At 40.8% G+C, this 11,741-nt stretch overlaps 1 protein-coding gene across 1 annotated transcript in view; it reads left to right on the top strand.

Annotated features, from left to right (window-relative positions):
• Positions 1–11,741, top strand: part of ETNK1 (ethanolamine kinase 1) — a 68,531-nt gene that overhangs the window by 478 nt on the left and 56,312 nt on the right. Inside the window, exon 2 of the mRNA XM_006167167.3 lies at positions 1–246. Coding sequence (XP_006167229.2) covers positions 1–246 — 246 coding nt within the window. The remainder of the gene's footprint in view (positions 247–11,741) is intronic.

Here is an 11,741-nt window from a genome sequence, read left to right on the forward strand (position 1 = left end):
ACGGAAGGATCCAGCAGCCTGTCGGCGCCCGCCGTTCTCGTGGTCGCCGTCGCCGTCGTCGTTGTGGTAGTCTCCGCCGTCGCCTGGGCCATGGCCAATTACATCCACGTCCCGCCCGGCTCCCCGGAGGTGCCCAAGCTCAACGTCACGGTCCAGGATCAGGAGGAGCAGCGCTGCCGGGAGGGGGCCCTGAGCCTCCTGCAGCACCTGCGGCCGCACTGGGACCCCCAGGAGGTGACCCTGCAGGTAACGCCCACACCTCAGCCCTAGGTCCCTCGCGGCCCTGGCGCAGCCCTGGGCTTCTCACCACAATGCCCTCTGTTCGCCGATGGCCGGAGGCACCCACGGCCGCCGCTCGTCCCTCAGTGCTTTGGGAAGTGACCGTGTGTATTTCCCTGCACATCGAGGAAGGTCACTCCCCCTTCCTTCACACTTGCTTATCGAGGTTGTCCGGAGGGCATGTTTTCTCTTTCTTGAAGAGGCTGTGTAAGTGACGCACCCATTCCACCCCGGGAAGATTCCCGTAGATAGTTTCCCCTCCTCCCACTCCCAGTCCATTCTACCTGCAAAATGTACCTTTCCGACACCCTTTGCACGGGGTCCTCGCCGATCGGCCCAAGCAGCCCTTTCTCCTTCCACAAAAAATGCAGTCATTAAGTCTCTCTGATCTTTTCCTTTCTTTCCCCTTCTCTGGCGGTTTACTTCCATTGATGCCTCATCCTGCGTTTTATCTTCCCAGATCCTTGGATGGGCGACCGTATTTGATTCCCAAGTAATGCCCATGGCCGTGTGTTGCTACGTTGAGTTCTTAAGTAGCACTACACAACGTTATTTTATTTGGATAAATATTTTTTAAAAAGTCGTATTAGTAAAATTATTATCTGATGTTAGAACGAGTGGCTTGTGAATACTCCCTTTCTTGCGCCACTGTATTCATAGACAAAAATTTGAGAGAAAAAGAATCTAGCAGTTCTCTAATAACTTGGAAGTTATTTCATATACATGACATTAATTTTGAATATTAATTTGGTTTTAGCGTCATTAATATATACTTTTAGGGGGGCCGGCAGATGGAGTGGTGGTTAAGGGCTCTGGACTCCCATATGGCTGATCATAGTTCGAGTCCCTGACTTGGCGGCTTGTCTTCTCACTTTTTCTCTCATACTCTGTCCCTCTCTGGTCAAATTTACAATAAGTAAATAAATAAACTTGAATAATTCTTTGGAAAAATAATATAGTTTTAGGGGCTATATGTGAAAACAGACCTCTTATCTTCTTTTCCATTGCAAACAAACGACAAAGTAGTTTTAAAAGCTGGGGTATTTGGGGTTTATTTTTAAATCTTAGCAATAATGTAAGAACATTCCTTTGAATTAGCCAAATCATTAGCTGCTTTTTTTTTTTTTTATAACTCATTTATTGATTTTGTTCCTAGCTAATTCTTTACTAAACTAGCCAGCCACCTAAGCAAAGATGAATAAAACATGAACGGTTCCTAGGGCCCATTACAGTACCTGACACTTGGGCTTTCATGAGTGTTAGTTTCAGTTCTTGTTGCCTAAAGAGTTTTGCGCATACTGAAAAGACCCATATGTTTGGGTAAAAATAAAGTTGTTAGACAAAACATTTCAAAAGTTTAAGGTGGTATTTGTTACCAAAGTATTAAGAAATAGGGAATCCTAAATGACTTTTGTATGTAATGAGAAAAAAGTTTACTTTTTTTAACTAAGGAAATGTGTCTTCTAAATTGAAATTCAGTACTTTATTATTTACCTTATTTGTAGTTTGTTATAGAAAATTCTAAAATTTTAAAAATGACTGGCTTGCAGTCATTTATAAGTTAAACAGATAATCTTAATTAAAAGCAGTGCTATTTCCTGGTAAACTGCTGGGAATAATTTTTTTCCTTTCCTACTGTTATTTTTTCAACAGTGCCTTCAAAGTGACGCTTTGAAGATTGGAATTTCCTTTAATGTATTTGTGGAATAATAATAATAGCTATGGTAGGGTATTATGGTGCCAAGTTGTCGAGTTAGCTGATCTGTGTGTGTGCACATGCATGTATGTATATATACTTATTTATTTAATTTTATTATTGTTATTTTAATTTCACCAGGGAGACAGAGAGAATGAGAGGGAAAGTGAGAAAGCAAGCCACCAGGTCTAGGAGTCAAAATGTGGTAGACTGGGACACTTAGAGTAATGGCTATGTCGCTGACCTCCCATGTAGTTGACTGCAGTTTGAGGCCCGGGCCCGGTGGCTTAAACTCACGCGCGGCGTGTGTGTGTGTGTGCCCAAGATCCCAAGAAGAGAATGGAGGAGAAAGGATTGCGGTGTGGCCATCCCCTCTGGGGGGTGATTTCTCGCTTTCTGTCTCTCTTTCTGGAGAGTGCACACGCCCTATAGCAAAAACCTCTCCAAAAAATAAATGTGGTAGGCCATGTGAGAGTCCAGCCCCTCAGCCAACACACCACCTGCTGATCACTGGGTATAGCTTTTTTTTTTTTTTTTGAGAGGTTTTTCACTATAGGGCGCATGTGCTCGCCAGACAGACAGAGAGAGAGACAGAGAGACAGAAAGCGAGAAATCACCCCCCAGAGGGGATGGCCACACCGCAATCCTTTCTCCTCCATTCTCCTCTCAGGATCTTGACGTGCCTGGCATGGGTTTTAAGCCACCGGGTCCAGGACGCGAACAACGGTTGACTATGTGGGAGTCCAGCGACATAGCCATTACGCTAACTGCTAGTTCCCACTGGGTATAGCTTTTTATCGGTCCCACTGGGTATAGCTTTTTATCGGTCCCCATATTAGGCAGGTACTATCTCTTTTTTTAGGTGAAACTTAGTGAAATAAAGCCAAGATATAGATTTTAAAAAGGACTTAATGTAGTAATGTCAAGTTGTTTTTTTCTTTTTTCTTTTTTTTATATATAAGGAGTTTTTTGCCTCAGAGCACATGCTCTCTTTGGAGAGAGAGACAGAAACAGTAAGAGGGAAATGATGCCGTTACCCCTTCTCCATTCTTCTCCTTCCAGGATCATAGGCACGCATGCACATGCACCAGGCATGATTTTGAAGCCACCAGGTCTGGGACTTGAACCGTGTTAAGAGTCCAGTGACATAACTGCTACGCCATCTGCTGGTCCCATGTCAGGCTGGTTTTGATTGTTGGAAATTTTTGAAACTGAATCTTGGCTTCTGTTTAGCAACTTTTAACTTTAAGATAGTTGGGCCTATAATCCAAAATTCTAATATAGGTTGAGTATTCCTTACCTGAAATGCTGGGGACCAGATTTGTTTGGAGTTTGGAATATTTGTATGTACATAATGAGACAGTTTGTGGATGAGTCAAAAGTCCAAACCTAAAATTTGTTTGTTATATACCACATATACATAGCCTAAAGGTAATTTTATGCAGTGTTTTGCCTATAACTGTCATCATTCATTGTAGATCAGGTGTGGAATTTCCCACTTGTGGCTTTATGTCAGCACTCAGTTTCAGATTTTGGAGCATTTCAGATTTGGGATTTCTGAATTAGAGATATTCAACTTGTATACTTTTAAGCGAAGTTAAGTACTACAGCTTATTTTGCCCTAAGAATGATTATTAGTTAGAAATAAGTCCCCTTGGGCTGGCAGGTGGTGTGGAGGTTAAAGATGCCAGATTCCCACATGGCCGACCACAGTTTGAGTCCTGGACCTGGCAGCTTACTCTCTTGCTTTCCTTTTCTCTCTCTTTTTGTCTCTGTCTTGTCAATTTGTCTCTGTGTGGTCAAATTAAAACAAACAAACAAACAAAAAAACCAAATGGAATTAAATAAATAAATAGTTCTTAAAAAAAAAAAAAAAAAAAAAAAAAGTCCCCTTCATGTACAAGCAAGCTTTGGTACAGAAGTGGGGATTTCTAAGCTGAACTGATGGTTATTCGCCTCTTAATAGATCTGACTCCTCACATTACAAGCTCTACTTTTATAATGCTTCAGGATTTTTAAAATAATTCTCAATGGAAATAACTTAGATTTTATTTCCTTGGAAGTATATAGATAAAAGCCATACTTCACATTTCAGAAACAGAGGTATTAAGTATATATGAGGTAGTCGATAGATTAAATGTAACTTTGTAATAGTCAGGCAGTAGTAATATAGCCTGTTTTCCTCACACATTTTTTTTCTAAAATTTTTATGTGCTTTAAATGTACTTTAGAAGCATACTGTAGTAATACTTAATCTTTTTTTAAAATTCTGAATGCATCACATTTAATAAGTTACTCTGTACACACACTTTTGTTACTGAAAAATAAAAATATAAAATTTCCTTTTATTGCAGTTCAAATTTTTGAGCAGGAAAATCTAATTCCCTGTCCTAATTTCTCTAGCCAATCTATCCAGTGTTTTCTTTATATTTCTTCCCTACATATTACTTTGCTTTAAATACTTGATGCTGGGTTTCATCTCAGGTTTAGGCTTCTAAAACACATGTATTTGAGAACTACTGGTGCTTCTTGGATCAAATCAGAAAGTCCAAACACAGTGCTGTATTTTGAACTCATTCAGCTACACTCAAATTACACATATTCCTTATAAATTACAAATATTCCTTATAAATTATAAATCATGATAGAGATACAGAATAAAAATATGTCCAAATTATTGGTATACAGGCCATTCTAGCAAAGAGTAGCTTGCTCAGTCAGCTGCATATAGTTACCAGTGAGAAAGAACAAGAATAAGGCTTATGACTAAATTGACTGTGTCATAATAGCTATATATTTGTTGTAATTTTCTTTTTCTGAAGAATTATTTATTTAATTTTATTTATTATTATTATTTAATTTGATCTGAGAGAGAGAGAGGCAAAAGTGAGGAAAGCAGCTGCCTGGTCCAGGACTCAAACCATGGTCAGCCATATGGGAATACAGCACCTTAACCACCATGGCACCTACTGTCCCCTTCATGTGATTTTCAAGCTCTCAGGTTTGGGACCAGTTGTGTGGGAATCCAGTGCTGTAACCACCACACGACCTACTGGTCCCCAGTAATACTTTTACCTGATGATTGCTCCTTTAAGTTGAACTATCCAGAACATGTTTGAAAATCCTAAAAGACTTTGCAAAAGACTTTGATACAATCAAAACAAGAGTGTGAGGCTGGCAGGTGGCATGGTGGTGAGGATGTTGGACTCCCACATTGCCGACTGTGGCCCCAGTTCCAGACCTGGTAGCTTGCTTTCTCACTTTCTTTCTCTGGTCAAATTAAAAAAAAAAAATTATTAAAAAAAATGATAGTTTGCCCAAACTTTGCTAAGAATTAATGGACATATTTAATACAATAATACATCTCATTTGCAATAGGGTTCCTGTCCTTATAAAATTAACAGGGCAAAATAAAGGGCTGGTGAGTTTTTGGAGTAGTTTATCTGAGACTAAACAGAGTAGATCTAGAACTATAGCAGCCACATCCTTCATACTTAATAATAACATTTTGTCCTTAAATCATTTTTATATATGTTCTCAATATCCTATGAGGTAGAAGTGGACAAATACTATTAATACATATTTTCTTTTTAATTTGCCAGAGAGAGACAGAGAGGGAGAGAGCCACCCCACATAGGGAATGGTTACACTGTAGTCCCTTTTCATCCATTTTTCTTTTTTTTTAGGAGTTTGGACACACATGTATACATGCCTGGTGTGTTTTATACACTTCTGGGGTTGGGATTTGAATTGTGCAATTGGCCATGTAAGATCTGACTCCTTTAACCACCAGGCTACTGGCTGAACCCTGACCCCTATTAATACATATTTTCTAGTTAAAGAGACCAACTTGGAGTTTGTAAATAGGAGATTTAGGGTAAAACTCTATCTTAAGAATATTGCTCTGGGACCAGCAGGTAGCATAATGGCTGTGTCGCTGAACTCCTATGTAGCCGACTGCAGTTCGAGTCCTGGACCCCGTGTCTTAAACTCACACTGGGCACGAGTGCGTGTGTGCCTAAGATCTGGAGAGAAGAATGGAGAAGGGATTGCAGCTAGGCTATCCCCCCAGGGGGGTGATTTTTTTTTTCTTGTTTTTATTTTTGGGAGGGTGGGTAGGTTTTTGCTATAGGACACGTGCGCGAGACAGAAAGCGAGAAATCACCCCCCCACAGGGGGGATGGCCACGCCACAATCCGTTCTCCTCCCTGGATCTTGGGCACACACGCACACGCGCCCGGTGTGAGTTTTAAGCCTCCGGGTTTGGGACGCCACCTGCGGTTGACTACATGGGAGTCCAGCGACATAGCCATTACGCTAACTGCTGGTCCCGATTTCTCGCTTTCTATCTCTCTGTCTCTCTCTTTCTTTCTGGCGAGTGCACACGCCCTATAGCAAAAATCTCTCCAAAAAAAAAAAAAGAATATTGCTCTTTGGGGCTGACAGGTGGCGTGGCGGTTAAAGATGCTGGATTCTCACGTGGCCAAGCACAGTTCGAGTCCTGGGACCTGGGGCTTGCTTTCTCTCTCCCTCTTTCTCTCTCTCTCTCTGTATCTGGTCAAATTAAAAAATAATAATAGGGTCTGGCAGGTGGTATGATGGTTAAGGTTGGACTCCCATAGGGCTGACCGAGGTTTGAGTCCCAGACCTGGCAGCTTGCTTTCTCACTTTCCCTCTCTCTCTCTCACTCTGTCCCTCTCTGGTCAGATTTAAATAAATGAATAAATACGTAAACAGATAAATAAAATAATTATTTAAATGTAATAAAAACCAATGGAGTTAAATAAATGAATAATTTTTTAAAAAAGAATATTGCTCTTTGACCAAGAAAAGGTTATGTTCAGATATTGTATTATGATTAAGGAAGAGGAGCCACTTAGGTATAATATTAATTTCTTAAAAATAAAAGCTGGCTTGGGGCCAGTGGATGGTGTAGTGGTTATATCTCTGGACTCCTACATGGCTGATCATGGTTTGAGTTTTGGACCTAGTGGGTTGAAAATCACGCAGGGCGTGTGTGCTTGTGTACCCAAGGTCCCAGGAGAAGAATGGAGGAGAAGGGATTGTGGTGTGGCCATCCCCCCTTGGGGGGGAGGTGATTTCTCACTTTCCCTCTGTTTGTGTCTTTCTCTCTCTACCCAGTAAGTACACATGCCCTAAGGCATACACCTTAAAAAAAAAAATCTGGCTCATAAAAAGATTTTGCATTGTTTCCTTGAACATGTATTTGCATTACTTCCAAATATGACAATATTTTTGAAAAGGGATCATTTCAGCTTTCCTTTAAGTTGGTGATTCCTTTTGTTTTATAACAACTCTCTCCCTAACTTATTTGACGGTATGGATTTCGATTCTTAGTTTCCTTGGATAGTCATTGTAAAAAGAATAAAGAATCAAGTCAGATCATTTTAAGTACAACAGAGTAATTCTCTAGAGACTCTTAAAATTCTTTCTCCTTCTAAAAGACCTGATGAATTAGTGTTTGCAGTATTTCATTATGAGGAATATTCTACGAATTCAGAGAGAATACATACTATGAAAAAAAAAAACTATGCAAGGACTAAAAAAATTTTTTGCACCAAAATAAACTTAATTCTTTTTTTCCATGAACTTTTTGAAGTCCTTCCCCTCTCCTTTTCTTTTTTATCTTCAGAGTCTTCCAGTTTGTAGTGCTGCAAAGCAGTGTTGTTTTTCTCTTTAACTTGTTACTATGTGAATATTACCATAACCTGGGAACTATAGTAAACGACAGAGGCTAGTAAACAGTATTATAAAGCTAATATGTTTTCTTATAGAAAAATCTCAGTGACTTTGCTTGCATGGTATACCTCATATTAAGTGATCTTTTTCTTTTTAATTTGTTAGAGGATGTGTGTGCTGGAGAGAGACAGAAAGGAAAATGAGAAAGCACCCTGTTTGGGAGATGGCCATAACACAATCCCTTCTCTCTTTCTCCTTTTGAGATTTTGGGCATGTGCACACATGCATCCAGCATGTTTTCTAGCTGCGGGGTCTAGGACTCAAACTGTGCAGTCGGCCATGTGCGATCCAGCTGCCCTAAGCACCATGCCACTGTCTGGCACTTAACTGACATTTTTCTATAACATATTATAGTAGTCGGGCATATGGAGTTTGAACACAGTACTGGTTTTGAGTTCACATTCTGTACTAGAGTTGTTACCCTGGTCAAGTTATTTAACCTGTAAGCCCCAGTATCCTTTACTATAAAATGGGTATTGTGTGGGTGGTATAATGCTTCTCTATAGTTATCGTTGCTGAGCACCAACTCTATAGTGGATGCCTGGGTCAGAAAATAAATATCTGCTCTTAAAAACGTCTGCTCTAGTAGAGAAGATAGATAATGATTTCATATAGTGTAGTGTTTTTGAAAGGCACATTCAAATTTTTGTTCACATGGAAGATTACACAAGAGCATTTAAAAAGTGTACTGGGGGCCAGCAGGTGGCATGTAGGTTAAGGTGGCTGGATTCCACACAAGCAGTGTGTAGTGGTTTGAGTCCTAGACCTGGTGGCTTAAAAATCACACTCGGTGCCTGTGTTTGCATGCCCGAAATCTTGAGAGGAGAATGGAGGAGAAGGGATCGTGGCATGACCATCCTGTCTGAGTGGGAACAGGGGGATTGATGATTTTTCTCTCTTTGTCTCTTTGTCTTTTTCTGGCCAGAGCACATGCCCTACAGCAAAATTAAAAGAAAGTAAAAAAATAAAAAAGGGTACTGGGCCCAAACAGTGGCACAGTGGTAAAATGGGATGCAATCCCACATGTAAAGGTTTCTAGTTCAAGTCTGGAGACCTGTGAGCATGCTGGGCATATGCTTGCCTGTGATCCAGGGCAGGCTGAAAGCTGGAGGGTGGATTACAGCATGAAGACCTTGTTAGGGGTGTTATTTTACTTTGTCTCTGTCTCTCATGGAATAAATAAACTTTAAAAAATTCTTTAAAAAAGTATGATTTTAGGGCCAGCAGCTTGCATGGTGGTTCAGGTGCTGAATTCCCACATGGTGGTTTGAGTCCTGGACCTGGCAGTATGGTTCTTTCTACTGTATTAAAAGTTGCATGTTTTCAAATTTTTTTTTTTTTTGAGAGATTTTCACTGTAGGGCGCGTGTGCTCGCCAGACAGACAGAGACATAGAGACAGAAAGCGAGAAATCACCCCCCAGGGAGGATGGTCACGCCGCAATCCCTTCTCCCCCATTCTCCTCTCGGGATCTTGGGCATGCACGCGCCTGGCGTGAGTTTTAAGCCACCGGGTCTGGGACACGAACCGCGGTCGACTATGTGGGAGTCCAGCGACATAGCCATTACGCTAACTGCTGGTTCCCTTCAAATACTTTTTTCTGAACTCTTTTCGTATTATTTTTAAGTATACATACACTATCTTGGTACCCTAATGTTTATGTTACGTTATATAGCTACTTGGCAGTTTTCAAATAACCTTCCTCATTTTGTTTCATTTTGTTTTACTTCTTCTCTTCTATTTTCTTTTTCAGTTTGCTATAGGGTATATGCTGTGCATGTGCCAGAGAGAGACAGTAGAGAGAGAAAGAGATAGAATTTGAAAAATCACCCTCAGGAGGGAGATGACCATGCCTTAGTTGCTTCTTCATTTATCCTCTTGAAATCTTGGGCACCCACACACAACCCCCCAGCCTGTTTTCCAGTCTTCCAAGTCCAGAACTCAAACTGTACTGTTGGCCGCATGGGATCCAGCTGCCACCACGTCACCAACTGGCTCACTCACCATTGAGATTTTTTACTTTATTTTTTTGAGATTTATTTATTTTTTGTTTCTGTAGGGCACATGTGTTCACTGGAGAGACAGAGAGTGACAGAAAGCAAGAAATCATCCCCAGGAGGATAGCCATGCTTCAATTCCTTGTCCTCCGTTCTCCTCTTGGGATTTTGGGCACACATGTGCCTGATGTGAGTTTTAAGCCACAGATCCAGGACTCAGGTGGTCAGCTACATCCAGCAACATAACTATCACGCCATCTGCTGGTCCTGAATTTTTTTATTTTTAAGATTTTTGCCATAGAGTACATGTGGTTATTGGAGAGAGAGAGAGGGAGAGTGAGAAATCACCACCCAGAGGGGATGGCTACACTTCAGTTTCTTCTCCAGTCTCATCTTGGGATTTTGGGCACTTATGTAGCGTCCGCAGGTGGTGTGAAGGTTAAGGCACTTATGTACATGCACCTAGATATCATTTTCAAGCCCTCAGGTCCAGGACTCAAACCTTGGTTGTCCATGTTGGAGTCCAGTGCCTTTACCACTGCATCATCTGCTGGCCCTGCCATGGAATGTTTTTTTTTTTTTTAGAAGAAATCTTTTTAAATAATTATTTATTTATTCATTCATTTATTTTAATTTGACCAGAGAGAGATACACAGAGAGAGAGAGAGAAGGAAAGTGAGAAAGCAAGCCACCAGGTCCGGTACTCGAACCGCGGTCGGTCATGTGGGAGTGTCCAGCACCTTAACCACCACGCCACCTGCTGGTTCCCCGCCATGGAATGTTTTTAAGCAGAAACTACCATATAGGTTTTTAGAGAATTGATAGGCTGTAGTGTAGAGAATCATCAGGTGAGGGAAATGCTTTGATTTGGGGAGTAAGTAATCACTTAGGATGTTGGTTTTGAAACTGGCTTACCACACGCTAATAGCATGCCAAATCAATATTAGTGGGTAGAGACCACTATAGTTTAAAAAGATGAGTTATACTAAGATAGGATATATTAGACAACCTTACAAGCAGTAAGGTAAGTATTGCTTTGTGAAGCTTGTTTGAGTTTTATATGAAAGTATCAGTATAGTATATCAGATGATAACTATATTCCTTTCTGTATATTTTAAAAAGCTTGAGAAGAACTTAACATAGGAGACTTTTGTGAAGTCCAGTCAAGAAGCTTCTAGAACCTGAATAGGACAGTCACTTTGGTGTTGGAAATAAGGGATAGATAAGATATTTCAGAAAATAAATGTGTAAGGTGATTACAGTTTTTTTTAGGGGGAGGTGACAAAGAAAAGAAAGTATAGAAGACCTATACTTAGGATTAGATCAGCCCTTTGTACCATGAACTGCCTACTCTCTTTGCTTTGTGCACGGCATTAAAGCCGTACTTTCCTTTGTTACGTTTTCGGCCTATAGTTTAGTTCGTAGTGCTTTGGTAAAGGAATGTGGTTGGAGTTTAGCAATAGTTTGTTGGCAAGCCACTATGCGACAAGGTCCTTCATGGGTGTTTTGTAAGAGGTACATAGGCCCTTGGCCAGTGGTCTGTTTTTGTACTTGTCTTATAGCTGCCTGAGCCCAGTGCCTCAGGAATGGTCCTAGGTGGTTGGCCACTGACCAAGTGCCCTTGCCCCAAGGCATTTTCAGTTTCATGGTAAAGGAAACAAGGCATTGAATTTAATTTGGTAGATAATGATTCAAGAATCTTTTTAAAAAAAGCTGTGTATAACTTCAGCAAGTTTGTTAAAGTATTTATTTTTTGAGAGATTTTTGCTGTAGGGTGCATACGCTTGCCAGAGAGAAAGAGGCAGAAAAAAGAGACAGAAAATGAGAAGTCACCTTTTGAGGGGGTGGCCATGCCATAATCCCTTCTCCTCCATTCTCCTGTTAGGATTTTGGGCATGTATGCACTCATGCCTGGCATGAGTTTAAGCTGCAGAGTCCAGAACTTGAACCACAGTCAACTATGTGGGAGTCTAGTGACGTAACCCTTACACCATCAGCTGGTCCTGCTGA

Source organism: Tupaia chinensis, unplaced genomic scaffold, assembly GCF_000334495.1.
Source record: "Tupaia chinensis unplaced genomic scaffold, TupChi_1.0 Scaffold144568_1, whole genome shotgun sequence".
Taxonomy (NCBI): domain Eukaryota; kingdom Metazoa; phylum Chordata; class Mammalia; order Scandentia; family Tupaiidae; genus Tupaia; species Tupaia belangeri.